Source organism: Sardina pilchardus, chromosome 17 (assembly GCF_963854185.1).
Source record: "Sardina pilchardus chromosome 17, fSarPil1.1, whole genome shotgun sequence".
Lineage (NCBI taxonomy): Eukaryota > Metazoa > Chordata > Actinopteri > Clupeiformes > Clupeidae > Sardina > Sardina pilchardus.
Window position 1 is genome coordinate 28,865,105 of NC_085010.1, and position 19,142 is coordinate 28,884,246.

General features: G+C 40.8%; 1 protein-coding gene across 1 annotated transcript; it reads left to right on the top strand.

Annotated features, from left to right (window-relative positions):
* Positions 1–9,925: 9,925 nt before the first annotated feature.
* On the top strand, positions 9,926–11,976 carry LOC134062043 (carcinoembryonic antigen-related cell adhesion molecule 5-like). Its single transcript, XM_062517915.1, has 5 exons — positions 9,926–10,046; positions 10,164–10,433; positions 10,686–10,961; positions 11,204–11,452; positions 11,847–11,976. The coding sequence occupies exons 1-5, from the start codon at positions 9,926–9,928 to the stop codon at positions 11,867–11,869; spliced, it is 939 nt and encodes a 312-aa protein (XP_062373899.1). The 3' UTR covers positions 11,870–11,976.
* The last annotated feature ends 7,166 nt before the right edge of the window (positions 11,977–19,142 follow it).

Consider the following 19,142-nt stretch of genomic DNA (forward strand, 5'->3'; position numbering starts at 1 on the left):
GAAAACAATTCCTTGTTTATTTCCAGATTATCATACACACACACACACACACACACACACACACACACACACACACAACCATGTTCTGTCTCGATCTGCTGAAATGAACCATGAATTAGATGTACTGTCTGTACCACTTAGCGTAAATCTAAGCACATTTAGCATGGGTGCACTAATAGCCTATTTACTCAATTTAGTGCACTATTCGAGCACAACGAGTGCACAATCTCACGATATACTGTACATAGGCTACAATAAAGAATTCCTGCAATCAGGGCCGGAGTGGGGCCTCTTTTCAGCCCGGGAATTTCAGGCCCAATACCGGCCCACTTTTTCCATGGTAGTGGAAATTGGTAGCCTGGGTTTCCCATACTGCCTTGCGCGGTGATTTATTTCACGCTGCTAAGGCAGTCTGGAAACTAACGCCCCCATGTTCGCCTGATGTTGGAGGCCAATCACAGAACAGGGGAGAAAGCAAGACCATGAAGAGCTATGCAGAGACGCATTTGATTGACATCCGTGGCGCCCAATGAACGGATGGGCATTTTTTCAAATACGAGAAAATGAACGTCTGGTTGCCAGACAGGGGGTGTTTCTCAAAGTCAAGAGCTCGTCCTTGATAGAATGCTTTCTTTCAAGTCGAGTGCTAGAGAGACAAGGCTACACACCTTCCCAGTACCCTCTCCAGCCGTCAAGATCACATGCAATGGAACAGCCTAGCGAGTGTGGAAGTGCACGTCAATTGTGCACGGTTCTGGCTGCGCGCTTAATTAGAACCGTGGAAATTGTGCTGCTTTTACAGGAGTTCCGACAACTGCGGCTGCACTTTCCTCTAAATAAACTTTTTGGAGTAGCCTACAGTATTTCCACATTCAGCTTGGTCTTCACATATCACAATCCGTAGTTTATAATTATGTTAGTGTCAATGGAAAGTTATACCGGTAATTGGCAACAGCAAATGTTAAACTTCTACAAAGTTCGTATTGGGCGAAGTTCTGAGATAAATTAATAACAAGTCTATCGCAACTTGTTCATGCACATTGACATATGCATTTATGATGAATATGCACAATAACTTGATATAAATGCCTGAGCAAATATACGATGGCATTAACAAAACACTTGATAAATCATATTTAGCCTACATTAACACGCACTGCTTCTTTGCATCTACTTTCCATCTCCCTCTCTCTCTTTTTTTTTAAACCGCACCGTCAGAAAATTTCTAATTGTTCATACGCAAAGGATTGTGGGTTATTTCTTCACTCCGAGGATCCATAGATGCATCCTCCAAAATTCTCCGAAATTCTCAGAATGAAGGACTCAGTACTTGCTAGAATTTGAAAGCATCCTTGACTTTGGAACAGTGCTTGACGAGATTTGATGACGTAACGTCCTTGAAAAAGTGGCTTGGAAGGAGCAATCCTTGACTTTGAGAAGCACCCCACGTCTCATTTGAGAAGTGGGAGGCGTTAGCCAGGCTAGGAAATTGGATCAATTGAGCAACAGTTCAGCTCTTACTGTCCTGTATTTTTTTCTTTTCAATACCATGGTTCAACAAATAATGTAGGTTAAATAATAATCTGAGAAATTAACATATTCCACTATCCCAAAGGTTGATAAATTAACAAAAGCAGAAATAAATGAATAAAGCATTTCAAACGTATTCCACTCGTCAGCATAAAGGCATATCCATGTGACCGATGGACGTAAAATGTATCCAAATTCACATTCTCTGTTTAGCCTAATTGCTCACAGATCACACATAATTCACAGATATCGTGGAAGAGCTGGACTTGAGCTTTCAAACGATATTAGCAGGTGCTGTGATAAACTTAACGAAACCTAACGAAAATTAACGTTGCTTAGGCATTCAGTTTAATCATAGGCTATTTCCACTACACAGAGCTTCATCCACCTCCACACCCATTACTCTCGGTGGTAGCCTATATCTCCCAAACTCCAGTCAACATAGCTAACCATATATCAAAATAAACAGCAGACCTTATCGGACCCGAGGATATGAAGCATTCCTCTGCACAATACGCTCAGTAATCCGGTTTTGAAATTGCAGCAAATATCTACACGTTATCTAACTTCGGGCTAAATTATTATATTAAGCTTCCATTCTAATAGCAGCTCAAAATAATGAACTTGCTTTCTAAATGAAATAATCAAAAGATGGTGCATGCACAGATCAACTGTGCTTTTCAATAGATATTTCTATCGCATGCTTCAGGTGACACGGATGCTGACGGTAAGTTAAAAGTTTAATGGGCATAAATCATGTTGTAACAGAGGTAAATATTGTAGCAAATAGCCTGGTGATGAGACAGCTTAAAAAAAATATTTCACACTTGCTGGAGACCCTGGCGCGTATAGTTGCGGTAGGGCCGGCCCTGCTATAGGTAGCCTATACTATCTGAGAAATCATATTTTGGAAAAGACGTGCTATGGACCCAACCAACTATCTTGGGAGGGGAGAACTCCTTTGCATGGTATGCTACAGCCCATGCAGAGGCTGCGGTGTCAGAATGCGGAACCTCTGTAGCCTACTTTAAGAGAAGATGGACTAACCTGACAAATGTAAAAAAAAAAAAAAAAATTCTCGACCGGCCCAAAAGTGAAGCGGCCCATCGGGAAATCTCCCGATTCTCCCGATTACCCACCCCGGGCCTGCCTGCAATGACGCCTCATACGTATCAAATTAATAGGCTACTTTTTTTTCTTTCCGTAGCAAAACAAGAATAATGTTGATTCAAAAACACTAATAAATAACTGTGTGGCTATATTCTACTCAAACCAAATTACTCTGAAAGGTATAAAACTGAACTGGCAGATATCACAGGAAAACATCTTGTTAACATCACAAATAGCTCTAGAAGCACTTTGAATAAGGTGAAGGCTAATATTTTTCATATATACAGTATATATATACAGTGTGGGGCACATGTATTTGATACCATGCTAAAACAGGAATATAAAATCATCATTTGACAATTGATCTTAATGCCTTAATTCAAAAAATGAGTAAAAATCAAACCGCTAAGGACGCCAATTTTCTTTGTGATTGAAGAATGTATCGTAAATAAATAAATGTTTTCCTTAAATGCTAAGGGAAGGAAGTATTTCATTTTAAAGGCCAGCTATTTCATGGATCCAGGATATTATGCATCCTGATAAAGTTCCCTTGGCCTTTGGAATTAAAATAGCCCCACATACCCTTCACCATAGCTAGAGATTGGCATGGTGCTTTTTCCAGTAGGCCTATTAGCCTGTTTGATTTGCATTGAGCTCAATGAGCATCAAACAGGCTAATAGGCCTACTGGAAAAAGCACCATGCCAATCTCTAACTATGATGAAGCAATCTGATTGGCTCCCAGAATCCTGAAATCTGATTGGCTGTGAGAATCCTGCAATCTCATAGGCTGTGAGAATCCTGCAATCTGATTGGCTGTTAGAATCCTGCAATCTGATTGGCTCCCAGAATCCTGCATTATTGGCTCCAATAATCCTGCAATTTGATCGGCTGTTGGAATCCTGCAATCTGATTGGCTCCTAGAATCCTGCAATTTGATTGACTGTCTAAGAATCTGACTGTTTAAAAATGTTGAAGTTATCTGTTTTGAGTTGATTAAAAGTGGTAAAAAAGATAAAAGTCTATCAACTATCCAACTGTTCAACCATGCCAACTGTCAGTTGTCATCAACTATGACTCCCGCCAACTCTTTCCTCTGCATACAACTGTTTCTAAATGAAAGTTTGTTTTGCATTTTATGTTAATGTATCATTTGTATTCTCATGCATTAGTAAGTTCCTCGAAATTACATTTCCTTAAGTTAAAAGGCCTACTGCCCAGACAGTGATTTCCTTAGGGTCGGATCCGCATGAAAGCCTTTAGATCTGTCTTTAGCGGATAAGGTGGGCTATCTGACTGTGGACCAGATCTGCACCTGATGGAGCTTTCAGCTCAGCTATAGCACAACAAATTTGAATACACTTTGCAACAGGTTCATAATCCGTCCATGCCTACGTCTGTCAAAAGTTTGTAATGCCCTAATTGACTGACTTAAAGGTACATTATGTAGGATTTTAAGTGTTTTAGTACCTCAAGTCAACGTCTTCATTCATAAATAGATCCTCTTTGGTGTAAAATAACACATGCCAATGATCTGACTCGTCCTGCTGGCCGAAGAATTACTTCCCGGCATTTACATTGAAAGGGACGTTCACAGGAAGTCTTCCATGTCTTTCCGGTGTATAGAAAAATATGAACTGCCGAGAGGGACATAAAACACTACCGCTACCGCTAAACACTACTGCTAGGGAAAAACGTGTTTTTGCATTTCGCGTTACACAGAGGAGCAGCGTGAAGACGGTCATACTTAACCTACAGACAAGCACTGCACTTAGTGACATAGTTCATGCCTTTAGAGCAATACAAGCATTAGCCTATACTGTCATGTCAAGTTGTTAGCTGCTGCTATGCTAATATTACGATAGTAAGCTAATGTAAAAACAATATAAGCATGACAACGTAAGTCACTATGTTGCTCGAGGAGTAATTACTCATACATGATCATACAAATTATTCAAAGAACTTTAGAATAGCTTACATCATCACTGGAAAGAAAACTCGATGAAGTGGTAGAAGACATCTTGAATGAATCTCGATCCATTCAACTTCCCGTAGTTCTAGCCATCTTGCAACGCACATTTAAAAACGTGTGGCGCTAGAGCGTGCATGCAAAATCAAATTTAACCACTAGATGGGAGCAAAAACTACATAGTGTACGTTTAACTAATGACTTGTTTGTGATAGTTTTGCCCCCCCCCCCCCCCCCCCCCCACACACACACACCCCAATGTTGACATCATGACTATGGTCTTGGTCCATACCATAATAAGCGGACCAAGACCGGATAAGCGGAGTCCATTTAGGCTACCGTCTGACTCTGATAGGGCTGACTGTGTCCACACTGTTTTTAACAAGTGTTCAAATCAGATATGGCTCCGTTCAGACTGGGCCACGTTATTGACTGATCTGACAGGTTGCTGCACTTGCAAAAATTGCCGTTTTGCAAAAATCTCATGTGATTTGTGAATATTTAAACTTCAGTAGCGCCATCAGGTCAGCATGAAAATGCTCTCACAGTGCGGTATTATGTGTGGTAGGGGTGGTCAGCTCCATTCCAGTGTAGTTTTTTTCTTTATGTGTGACTATGTGGTCACTATATGAGCTCTAAGAAATGTAAACAAAGTTTATCCACCTCTGAAATTTCAAGTACATTAGAGTTTATCCACCTCTCAAAAGAGTTTCTTCACCAATTGCAACTTTTAACATTCAAAAAATCTCACAGTATTATCCACCATTCACAATATACTACATGGCACCACAGTCCATCTCACCGAGGTAACATACTTAATAGTTTTCCCACCTCTTGTTTTACCACTCCATCCCTGATAGCATGGGTTCCTCTCATTCAACACATTGCAACCTAAAGTAATAGCCTACATGTATTCTATTGAAGTCTTTGGTGCTTGTCCTCATGCAACGTCTTTAAGGTCCTTTCACTTACAGGTACTAAACAGAAGGTGGCGTAGTCTATCCACGCAGACATGCAGTGGGGAGGCAAGGCTGCTTTCCAAGCTTGAACTGGAAGAAACTGAGCTTTCGTGGGTGGCGCCAATCAGTCAGCATCAAGTATTTGCCTAAGTACAGCCATATAGTGATTATTCTTCAGGTTAGCACTGGGGACATTTATCCTGATACTGTGGTCACTGTGTGAGCACTGAGAAATAGATAGATAGATAGATAGATAGATAGATAGATAGATAGATAGATAGATAGATAGATAGATAGATAGATAGATAGATAGATAGATAGGTAGATACTTTATTGATCCCCAAGGGGAAATTCAAGGTCCCAACATCTTAAGACACCACACACAACATACAATACAATGTAAACAGGAAAATACAAAGCAAATCAACAAATCAACATGACTAAAGGAGCAGTAAAATACTATGGATAAGATGTGCATGAATGTACTGAGGATTGGTACTGTGATCCAGTATGAGGTGTGTGTCAAGTTGGTAGTGCAAATAAGTCCAACAGTGCAACAGTGCAAGATTAAATTCTAGTGACCAGCAATAAATATGTACAGTACAGTACAGTACAGTACAAATATCTGGCCCTGCAAGTATTGTCCATTCACATGATGGTCCAGTGAGTGGTGCAGGGCAGGCTGATGAATGCATTGCCTGCTTAAGATGACAGAAGGAGGAGGGACCAGTCAGGGTTAAACAGCAGTGAGGAAGTACCAGTATTTTTTAAAAAATAAAAAAATAATAAAAAAAATAATAAAAATCATTTTGAGGTACAGTAGTTTGTGTAATTTTAGCACTTAGTTGTGGGTTACCACAACTGAATTTGGGTAAGCAAGATCCTTTCATACTGAACTTTGAAAAAAAGTTTGATTTATAGTCTGTCCTGTACAAAATAAATATCAATAAAATTGTGTTTATCTACAGTACTTATCTGATTAACAGTCACAGGTCAGGTCACATTCAAGTGTCAGAATAGAATAGAATTTCTCTAGCTTGTTTTGCTGTCTCCTGGCAAACAAAAGTCAGCCCTGATATTTACTTAATTTTCTTAGCCATCAATCCCATCATTTCCTTTACTTATGTCATGACCTACTGATAATTAATGACATAACCAGCCTGTGCCAGAGAATTGGTTCGTAAAACACAATAGAGCAGTAGAGCTGAGCACAAGAGGTCATTGTTTGCGTTTTAGTATCAGTTGCACTATAACCAATTATGGCCATTTTTAGTTGACCTAATTCTATTTTTCTTATTTTTCTTGTGATGGCACATAAGTGTATTTTACTGTAACAGCCTCCTTTTAGAAGTTCCTTTTAGTTCTCACAAGTTGACAGATGGGCCCACAATCTGTGGTTACCATTGGAATCTCTCTCATATGGTTTCAGTTGTACTGCAGAATGCAAAAAAGTTTGGGAATGCCTAAAGTAGATAGATGGACAAATGGACATACAGTGACAGAAGAAAATGATGTTATGCATTAGGCTGGGTGAACCCTGCCTGAACTTCCAGGGAATTTGAATTTCGCCCGGCAGCTCAGGCTGGAAAGCAGCAGATCTATCTCCTCTGTTTACTGCCAGAACCTTTGGCTCCAATCAGAAACGGCCACACTCTAGTCCTGGCACGCTATTGGCCGGTGACGTGACGATAACGAAACTTAAGCGACGCAAAGTGCAGTAGAAACAAAGCGCAGCCTCCCCAGACTATTGTTCAGTCTTAAAAGATTGAGCTTAGTATGGCGAAAACCAGACTAGTTATGCATACCTATTTGATTAATAGTCAGATGAGATCATATCATAAACTGGGTCAAAGTTACAGTTTCCATAGTTTCTTTCACTGTCAGTCTTTATGCCCTAACGCCTTTTAATAACATGACCAGCCCTGAATTCTCTCACCTATTTCTGAGAACTGATATGAGAGCTTTACCTGATACTAGTACTGTGCACGTGAATAGGTCAATGTCTGTGTTTGGTCTGGGTAACAATCTAATGGCCATTAAATAATTATTATGATGTGTTTTAATCTGTTGCTAGTTTCTAACCATAACAGTGTAATGCAAGTTTATTATCATTAACTCATATAACAACTCCTATGGACCTCCACTGACCTGGCATGTCATTAATAACCATTCGACAGCTTCCTTTTAAGGATCACCATATTGTGATTCAAAATGGCATGCTTTTATTTACAATGAACTCATGCGTTTCTGAAGTAATCTATTTTTCTATTCTGTTGTCATGCTTCTCTTGAACAAAAGCTTCAGTAGTTCCCTGCAGTCGTGAATCTGCAAGATTCTGCAAACAAAGGTCTGGACTTATCACCTTTTAATCACAACCAGCGTCTCGCTTCTATTCTTGAAAACCAGCATGAGAGCGTGACCTGATAACCAATAGAAAAGCTGTGTGCAAGTGATTAAGTCATTGTTTCTGTCTCTGATATGAATCTGTGCTGCCACCTGAGGCGAGTATAAATGAGCCCGCAGGGCCAGTTCTGGAGTAGAGGTTGCGCCCCAGTCTCAACGCCATCATGATGTTCCACACAGCCTGTCTGTTTCTGCTGTCTGCCTGCCTGGCTGGTAGGTCGAGAGGTAATCTCAATCATCATTTTAAAGCAAGCTTTGGATAGTGAAGTAAGAACATGTGATCTGTTACAGGAGCTACTGTCAGTCATAAGCTACGGAGCAGGATCTTGGAGACCAGCACAGCAAGTGAGTCCAGCCAAGCAGTCATGCTTTGCCCTTTAAGAATATGTGCTATGCTTTGACCTCTGTTTTCAGAGCTAAATATGATTTTGAATTTTCAAATCAAGGTTGAAGTGTCTCTCTGAAGACTGCTAGAGCCTTAAGTCAGACGCAGAGGAACAAATCACAGTTGTGCATATCTTATCACTGCACACTATAGCCTGACCAAATGGCTATTTTACATTAAATGTTAGTGTATACATTGATCTCACTAGAAAACGTTTAAAAGTGTTTTAAAATCTTCATGTCTTTTGAAAACAAATGAACAGGTGGGCCCCAGTCGGTGAGCATTGAGGGCGTGAAAGTGGCTAACATTGGGATTCCATACGGATTCAAATGTACTGCTGCAGGATGCTCCCCCGCCTGCGTGTACACCATGACCATAGACGGGCTAACAAAATATTCACAATGGTATGACGTCACTTTCCAAAGTATTGCACCCTCAAAAGTGCTCACCTGTGTGGCGACGAATCCCACCACTGGAAAGAGCGCCTCTGCTAGCCAGACGATACAATTGGCAGGTACAGTGCTGGGTGATGGGTGGGCACGTTCTGGAGCCATGAGGCTCATGTTAAAAGAGTGAAATACCTTACAATGACAAGGAAACGTTTATGTACTGTACTGCATGGGCTGTGTCACCTATAGCATGGCCTTACTATTAAAGTAAAATGCAATAGTGTGTCAGCACATTACTATAACCCAGTGTACATCATTTAATGAACCTGTCGCTTGGGCATTTGATCTTTACAATGGCACTTAAGTAACAGCCATTCTTTTGAGCCTGTTTTCACTTGTGGACTTTAAATTGTAAGCCTGTATTTCTGAGAGTATAACAATGCTGATTATTTTAGCTTACAAGGTTGCACTGTCGATCCTTGTTTCTTCACATGTGTACATTGCAGAGGGACCTTCCCATATCCGTGTTAATGGACCTCAATATCTGTTGAATGGAGTTCCATCTACATTTGTGTGCTCTGTGGACTGCTACCCTTCCTGTACATATGCTTGGTACGCTGCTAACCCAGCATCATCATCAGCACTGTCAGAAGGCACCAGCAATGAACTTCACTACACCACACCACTCCAGTCCCAAATGGAGAATATATTTTGTAAGGCTGAAAACACTCTCTCTAAGCTTTTTGTGGAAGCCAGCATTCAACTTTATGTGGCACGTAAGTAAATGCTTTTAACATGTAATTAGTCTATGCAAGAATCGCATTGATATTTTAAACATGTACACACACACAAATCACCCTAGCATGCTTATGCCACTCAACTATAAATATGAACAAGCATTGTGCTCACACAGAAACAAAGAAAGTAAAAAAAAAAAAAAGGATTTTCTGTCTGTTTGGCAAAGCAGATGGAAAATAAGTTGTTCATGTGTTTGATGTTCCTCAGAGGGGCCTAAGAGCATATACATGAGTGGTCCGACATCTGCGATGGTAGGGGACACAGTTACCTTCTACTGTTTTGCCAATTGCAATCCCACATGCAACTACATCTGGCATTACCGAGACAAAACCTATACTGGAGACGAAGCACGTGTGCCCATCCTGAAGCTAGAGAAGCCACTGATGGCAGACAAGCTGGTCGTCCAAATGAGTAACTTTCATAAAAATGAGTCCATAGAGTGTACAGCGGTGAACGTTCTGACTGGCAAGACCGAAAACAAGACAATGATTATCCATGTGACTGGTGAGCAATTAAAATGTGCAGTTAATGAAAACTTGATATGTTACCATGGCCACTTTTCTTCATGTCACAGTCCTCTCAGAGATCAGTCATGACAGCCTATCCTTCTCTTTCCACCAGATCCAATCTCTGTTCTCCCCATTAGTTCAACACCACCTATTGCAGATAGCTCCTATGCCCTGAAGTGTGTTGGGGCACCTCAAAATGCTAATATTCAGTGGACCAAGGATGGGAATGCATTGTCCACAAGTGGCAGAGTCCAACTTTCTGATAATAATGCTATCCTTACGTTTGATCTGCTCAGTAACTCTGACACAGGCGTATATCAGTGTGTTGCCAACGAGCAAGGAAGTGTCGTCCCTGGAGTTCCCTATAAAGTGGAGGTCATCTGTGAGTAAAATAGAATTAAATGCATAGATTATGTGGATTGACACTATGTTTTTTCCCTAATATAATAGCAACCTATGCCAATGTAGCCTCATGCCTTGGCAATTCAATCTGCTCTTCAGAACATGTTCCTTATGCGAAAGGGATGCTTGTAATCACATGCTAGCGAGATTTTACATAGAACCAGTAGCCATTGGTTTGTGTCTCTTACACCGTATTCCTTTGTCCTGGTCTGTTGTCCTGTCCTTTCTATAGATGGGCCACTGCATGCGGAGATCACTGTATCTGGTGACAGAGCAGTTGGGAAGACTACACTCCTCCTCCCGGGGAATTCTGCCACATTTTACTGCTCAGCTCAGTGCAATCCAGCATGTGACTACGAGTGGTTTTTAAATGGTAACATGGAAACCGGAGATGCCAACTTCTCCATCAGCTCAGTAGATGCGTCTGATGTAGGTGTGCTTGCGTGTGCGGCGTATAATCCACTTACCCAAAACACTACCGTTGTGGAGACAAACATTGAATTGATTGGTAAGTTGGATTTTTTCTGATTGAAAAAATGCTTTTAGACACCCTATAGTCAGTAAAGTGAAACTTAAGAAATAGTTAATACACATGCACATAGCCACATATTTCACTTACAATTAATTAAATTAAATTAAAGCCGTTTCTGTCATATGAATGTTACAGTCTACCATTTTGGAGTACATGTTTAAGCCACAGTTTTTTTTTCTTTCTTTCTTTCTTTCCTCCAACAACTACATTTCTTGCAGATGGCCCAAAGAATGTCATTATCTCTGGACCAAACTCAGTACAAGTTGGGGTCAAGGCCACTTTTGAGTGTTCAGCCGTCTGTAGCCCATCTTGCGTTTACACATGGGAGGTCTATGGGAGAACTTTAAGTGGTAGTACGGTGGACCTCACCATCAGTAAATATGTGGCAACTGAAACCCTAGTATGTATAGCACAGAATGTTGTCTCTGGGAAGCTTGTAGGAGCAACTAAAACAATTGATGTTACAGGTAAACCATTTCAATGATAAGACACATTATAACCCACTATATAAACCAGCTTACATTCCAAGTAACTGATATAAAAATAACACACAAACATCATTTGTCATCATCTTTAAAACGAATAAACACAATGGCCATTCCCAGGCTTGTGGCTTGGTTCACAAACCATGAAAATGACTAGTTTTACACCATGACGTGACATCAGCAGCAATATTACACCATTAGCATTCTAGCAAGCTTCCATCATTGTCACTTGGCAGTTTGTGGTGTTTGTGAGGATGTTGCATAACTCTTAGGTAGGCAGCTAAAACCTATGATGCTGCTTCAAATATAGAGATTGTGATAGAGACTGTGAAATTGACCAAAAATGTGTTAATAAATACATGTTTCTATCTTGCAGATCCTAACTGGTGTGGATGTTGAACACATTGCCAGATTGAATGCCTTCATACATACAATATGTATGTTGGAGTATTTCTCTGATGTCGCCTTCAGAAAAGTACTGTTGGATGCGACAAGGAAAGACAAGATTAAAATCATAAACATGATAGTTATTTTGCACTCTGAAATATGTATACTGTATGTTCATGTAACTGTATATACTCAATATATTGTTTTTTCTATGTTATTGACAAAAATAAAATCTTTTTTATAATCCTGGTGTGTTTGAAGATTCCCACATAAACTGGAAGGTGAAGAACGTTGGCTTTGTTTCTGTTCTATTGCAGAACACTGCCCATAAAGTTAAGGAAGCCTTTTTTCTCTCTCTCTAGAGAAATGTACAATAATATGGGTCCAAACAAAGGATGACACAGCCAAAGTATATAAGCAACTTTGTGGAGAACTGGGTGCCCTAACATAATCTAATGTGGTGACAGAACTGTTGATTCAGAGGTGATAAGGTACCTCTGGGTGTGATGGGTAGTAACACAACTAGGCCTACTTGTAACACAAAAAAGCTTTTTCCAGAGGTTGAAAACTCCAGCTTCAGAAAGTAAAAGTCCGATCAGGTTTTGGTTCTACCTGAGCACTTAGCACAGGTGATCTCATCAATATAGCTGCACGCCCTGGCTGAAGACTTGTGCTAATTAGAATCAGCTGATTTGAATACATGGTTGGCACAGATATGTGGTAGGTAGGACTTTTACTCACTGAAGCTGGACTTTTCCACCTCTGGCTTCTTTTCACGCAATGAGTACTCCTTTACATCCCTTTTAAAAACTGTTCCTCTACTCATTATTGTAAGCGTTTGAGCCAATCAACTATACTTACCACAGTGCTTTTTCCATTTACTTCCAACTAAATTTGTTTGGTCAATATCTTTACACCACAAATCAGCCCTAAATTGGCAGGAGAGAGAGCCAGAAGCATCTCTGCGAAGACACCGGTAGTTCTTGTTAGACCACAATACACAGTGATGACTGAGTCAAACACACTACCTTGTATACTGTACAGTGAGAACTTTCAGACAAACAGCTTGTTGACGGCTGCTCTTAGATCAACATTTGCAAAGCGTTTTGTTTGCCATTAAGGTTATTGAATGTGTCCATTGTGAGATGGAGGGGAAATGGAGAGAGGGTACAGGTGAAGTGAGGGGTAGATAGTGGGAGTAGTCCTGGGTGAACCATATGCAAGTCAAGTCAACTTTATTTACATAGCGCATTTCATACACAGGTCATTCAATGTGCTTTACATAAACATAAGCAGACCGGAATAGCCTATAAAAAGCAAGCAATATTAGTCGGAGTAGTTTATGGAACAATGTGCTTTCCACAGCACACCTCCCCCCTGCTACCCCCTCCAGAATTGTGTATCCTTTGCAATAAGTAGATGCATTTTGGGTACTGAAATATTCACAGGAATCCATACAAATTGAACATTCATGTTGTTTTTTCCAATATTACTGTAGTTCTGCATATGTATAGCCCATCTTATGCACACCCATTGAACCAGCAAAGAAAATGCAAAAATAGTGACTATTGTGCAATTATTCCATATGATGTGCAGTCATTCTATATCAAAACCTCTGACATACAATCCAAGTAGGCTATTAGAAACCTCAGAGTGTCATTTGAGACCAGGAATATGCTTCTACACCAAGAGGTTGCCACACAGTAAGGCTTTTATTGTCAGTATGCTGTATGCATTTTGGTTAACCAAGTTTCCATAGACATTTTACAAAACACATGAGCATACCTTAGCAAATAATGGTCCAAGGTACTAATTTTTCATTCTATATTGGTCTATCCTTGCACAAAGCTTCACAAGACCTTGAGCTAGGGCTCAGTGTTTCTAAGACCATTCAAGTGACCTAGAGGGCTGATATGTGGTCAGTTCAGAGATGCGGGTTATCCGTAAGAAATGACAACAATATTCTATTCTGTAGCTCTATGGCACTTTGCACACCTATCCTGATTGTTTTTTTTTTTTTTTTTTTAAAGAAACTACGGTCTGAGCTTTCTGTAGAGCTCACGCATTTGATAGTAGGCCAGGATGGGAACAGTGGCCTCTAGAGAAGGAACAGTGCGATTTCGGGGGGAAAGCCTAGAAATGGCCCAATCCAGATCAAGTTAAGAATGAAAGAATTTGGAAATCTTGATTGGCCCTTTGAACCTGCTTTACCCAATTAAAAAAGTGAAAGTGCTGTTTTTGCCCGTGTTACATATTTTGCACTTTCGTATACAACTTAAAAATATGAGAATGGAAAGTGACTTGATTAACAATGCACCTTTTTACTTTTACTTCTACTTGAGTAAGTTTTTACTTGAGTATTTTCAGTACTCTATCCACCACTGATACTGATACGCATGCAAAAGATTTCTGATTACAGCTTGTCTAAAATTAGATAGGCTACATGCAAATTATCCTAACCAAGCAAAATGACTTCAGAACTTAAGTGTTCTAAAGACTCCCTTGGAGACGTAGCCTCTGTAAGCCTCTTAGCGTAGCATGGGTCAGATACTCACAATTGAAGTAAAAGTAATAATGAATGATAAAACAATTAATTATATGGTTCTGAGACTTTTAAACATTAGCACATTAAACATAGATGCATACTTTCTCATGGTGACACACTACACCTGTCATCTCACAACTAACTGGTCCACACCCTCGTCTGTCAGGAGCAGAAACTGCTGGACCTACAGTAAGAGAAGTTATTGACACACTAGAAACTTACGTCAAATGGCACGACCATCTAATGGCTAATGGAGCATGATCTCTTCAAATTTTGCAACGTGCACCATCTGTATAGCTAGTGAACTAGCACCACTTACCCCCTCTCCATTTTCAGCAGTGGTCCAGGTGAAATGCCACAGGATGTAAACATTCAGTAGTCAAGACAAAAATAACCCCCCTCCCCCCCTCCCCATGTGATACATGAACTCTAAACCTAACCTGTCATGACAAAAACCGAATGACACAAACAACAGAAGTGTCTGTGACTTGTTTCTAATGTTTATGACACATTCATGAGTGTCATGTCACTCTTATGCTTATGGTATTTAGCAGATGCTACAAATAACAACGACACAATCATTAAAATTGACAAGATTTAAGAGTTGGTAATACTACATTTGGAGAATGGCAAAAATAAACAACAAAATCAATTTAATTAGCCTAATATCTTAATGAAAATAGCTAAATACTATAATATACAAACCACATAAGACATGCAGATATGCCTTTAGACCCAAAACTATCACAGGAACAGAGATCACTGGACAACTCATTCCACCAACAAGGAACCACTGAGGAAAAGAGTCTTGAATGTGACCTATGGCTGGTCGACACAACAAACGCTCATCAGAAGATCTCGATCATTGAATTTAGATAGCAGGGAGCAGAAAGTAAAGTGTAACCTAAAATTACTTCATAGCACCTTTAAGACATGCTCCTACTACAAGCAGTCCTGAGGCAGGGCAGAGAAACCATTGACGCTGACATGGCAGCATGCAAAACTGACTTGAAAAGTTGCTTTGCTCATTCTTTTTCTTTTTCACATTAAAGGCCTCCACACACAGCCATTGCCCTAAGTGCTGTGCACCAACACTGTACCAACACAAATACTGAACTGTAATCGACATGGCAGCAACAGCAGTGTTTGCTAGTGATGTGGGGGGGTTGTATTGAAAACAATGGAATCTAATGTAATCGAATGTCAAAAGCGGAGTGCACGGCGCTCATATCGGTCTATGTGTGCGTGTAGAGGCCAAGATACCCCACGAGAATCCCCCAGCCTGCAGTGTGAAAAGAGAAGAAGGGATATTGACACTTTGTTGTGTAGATTGGGCTGTCGGTGGGAGAAGACATGATTAACACATGTGTAGCACAGATCTGATTTATGACCGAGGCCCACCCATCATTTACTCCATTACTGTAATCAGCGCCTCAACAAACAATGACTAATGCTCACACATGCGTCACGCTCGAGGAACTAGCCTCAAGAGTGTCTTTTGTGCTGGCTTGGCCTGGAATGCCCACTTCCAGGCAATGTTGAAAAGATCTCAGATATACTTATTATCACCGCCACAAGCTGTCAAAGTTGTTGTTTTTTTTTAAGTCACTTTTTGGTCAACAATTCCAGGGTTACCAATACGCCGGGGAACTTGAAACTTGGTGGGTATGTACAGTAGCCCCAGTAGACATTTACGGGGGCCACTCACCCCAACAGAGACTCTGAGACAGAAACAAAGACTTTAAATAATGAATTGCATTATGAAAATGTATATTAAAAACCCCTTATAAGACAGTGCTTTGAGCATGAACTAAAGCCATCATTTGATGTATGGGAGCACTCCCATCAATAGTTTTGCATGGATCATCCTCATGATCATTTCACAAACAGATTTTGCAACACAACTCAATTCCTTTAGTTAAAAAATAGGGGCTTCAACTCATTTTGACAATAATACAGAGAATGGAGTTTCTGTGATGTCACAGGTAGCAGCAAGATTCCTATATTGTATTTGAACTTTAGTCAGATGTTAGACTGTAATTTGCCCATAATTTAAGTTGGTAAACTAAACCAAGTGGTTACATTAATATACGACAAATCAGGAACTAGGAAATATAATACAGAATGTATTCTGTATAGTGTAGTGATGGAAAGTGACAGAAGAGTCTCATTCAGTGGCACATGCACTGTGAGGTCGAGAGGGAATTACGAAATTATTAGTTCTTGAGCACACATAAAGGCTTGGGAGTTGTAGGTCAGCCTGTTTTCTTTCAGAATCAGAATCAACTACATTGGCCAGGTTTGCTTTTAAACAAACAAGGAATTTGACTCTGGTTAATCTTTTCCATTTATATTATCCCATTTCCTTTCTTCTAACAAAAAGTTAAGCATGTATTAATAATGCTCTGTGGAGTTGTAAACTTTCAAAATCTCCGTAAACAAAGGGCAGGATCATATAGGCCTACCTTGACGCCTTCTAACAACATAGCCTTTCTCTCCTATTCTTGAGACTACAGCATGAGAGCTGGATTGGATAACCAGTGAGAAAAGCTGTGTGGACATGGCAAATCATTGTTTGTGTCTCTGATATGACCACATCTGGAGGAGAGGTCATCCAGATCTCCACAGCACCATAACAAGGTCATATATAAGGCGTCTCTGACCATAATGTCCCACACAGCCCGTCTGTATCTGCTGTTTGCCTGCCTGGCAGGTAGGAAGTTCTTTTAATGCCTAATGCCTTTTTAGCCTTAATGCGCAGGTTTTGGACAATGGAGGAAGGCTTGTGTTAAAGGAGCTACTGCTGTCAGTGAGAAGCTGCAGAAAAGGGCCTTGGAGACCAGCAAACCATGTGAGCAAACCAGTGGACTGTGACTTAGCATTTTTTTTTAATACACATTTTGTTTCACTGACCTCTACTGTAATGCCATATTGAAGTACAGGCATTGACTCAATGACAGGAAAACATTACATGAAAGCAAGCTTGATATTATTTTCAAAAGTCTTGTACCCTTAGAAGCCTTGTGAAGCTAGGAATCCAGCCAATGGGGAGACAGCTAGCAAAAACCTGACTTTACGAGACCAGTAGCAGGTGTTATGATGCAGTCAATAGGTGCCTCTCATTCAGCGTTTATACGTCCTCCCTCGCTCCTCAGGCCTCGATCCTCACTGATCTGGGCTACATAAAGAATGATGGGGCGGCCGCGGCAACAATGGAATAGTCTATCCCTTCTTCTATCTTTCTTTTTTTTTTTTTTTTTAAGATTATTTTTTTGGCCTTTTTATGCCTTTATTTGGACAGGACAGTAGAGAGAATGACAGGAAGTGAGTGGGAGAGAGTCGGGGTGGGATCTGGAAAGGACCACGGGGCGGGAATCGAACCCGGGTCGCCAGCGTACGGTGCAGGTGCCCCAGCCAGTTGCGCCACTGCCGGGGCCTCTTCTATCTTTCTTTATGTAGATCAGTGAGGATCAAGGGCCGAGGAGCGAGGGAGGACGTATAAATGCTGAATGAGAGGCACCCAGTGTCACCAACATGCATGGAGCGCAGTGAACTCCAATAACATTGGCTGACAGCAAATCTGAGACAATAACAAGTGAGGGCCATAACACCCTATCAGGCCTATTCCCTTCATCCATCATCACATGTGAGGGCCATAACACCCTATCAGGCCTATTCCCTTCATCCATCATCACATGTGAAGGCCATAACACCCTATCAGGCCTATTCCCTTCATCCATCATCACATGTGAGGGCCATAACACCCTATCAGGCCTATTCCCTTCATCCATCATCACATGGAAGGCCATAACACCCCATCAGGCCTATTCCCTTCATCCATCATCACATGGGGTGCCTCTCATCATGCCTCCTCGATCCTCGATGCTCGATCCTCGATGGGCGTTCCCACTGATCTATAACTAACACTGGATAGACTATCCCATTGTTTCCCCCCCCATCATTCTTTATGTAGATCAGTGAGGATCGAGGCATGACGTATAAACGCTGCATGAGAGGCACCTATGGAAGGCCATAACACCCTATCAGGCCTATTCCCTTCATACATCATCACATGTGAGGGCCATAACACCCTATCAGGCCTATTCCCTTCATCACATGTGAGGGCCATAACACCCTATCAGGCCTATTCCCTTCATCCATCATCACATGGGTAGCACAGTAAGTCGTGATTTAACAACTAAATTGCACAATGCGTTTAGACACCAGAGCAAGAACTCCACAACTTCATTGATTTTTTGTTATCGCAGGTTTAAATCACTAAAATACAAGAAATAAATACAAATGTAATGCGGAAGACTGGCAGTAGTAGCTCTACTGCTTGTGGGCTGAATACCTGTAATGTTCTGTCAGTTAACTTTTCCCCTCACTATTAACAGAGTGACAGCTGTCTGCATCCCACCTAAGGTGACCTTGCATCCACAAATGGGAGGTCTATGGGAGAACGTTACATGGTAGTGAGGTGGACGTGGACCTCATCATCAGTCGCTATGTGGCAAATGAAATCCTGATATGCATAACACAGAATGTTGTCACTGGGAAGCTTGCTGCTACTTATGAAACACTTGATGTTAGGAATGGACAACGGATAGCTCCATATAAAGCATATTGCTGCATATTCAGTAAATATTACTAATATCTGTTAATCTCTCTCTATCTCTCACACACACACACACACACACACACACACACAAAGAGTCATGAGAGCTCATCTTTCTTCAC

What these genes read in the sequence shown, in the direction of transcription:
- LOC134062043 (XM_062517915.1), top strand. Translation starts at nt 9,926, where the DNA reads ATGGCAGACAAGCTGGTCGTCCAAATGAGTAACTTTCATAAAAATGAG. An exon ending in AATGATTATCCATGTGACTG is followed by an intron (nt 10,047 to 10,163) that starts GTGAGCAATTAA and finishes TCTTTCCACCAG; the next exon opens with ATCCAATCTCTGTTCTCCCC. An exon ending in TAAAACAATTGATGTTACAG is followed by an intron (nt 11,453 to 11,846) that starts GTAAACCATTTC and finishes TCTATCTTGCAG; the next exon opens with ATCCTAACTGGTGTGGATGT.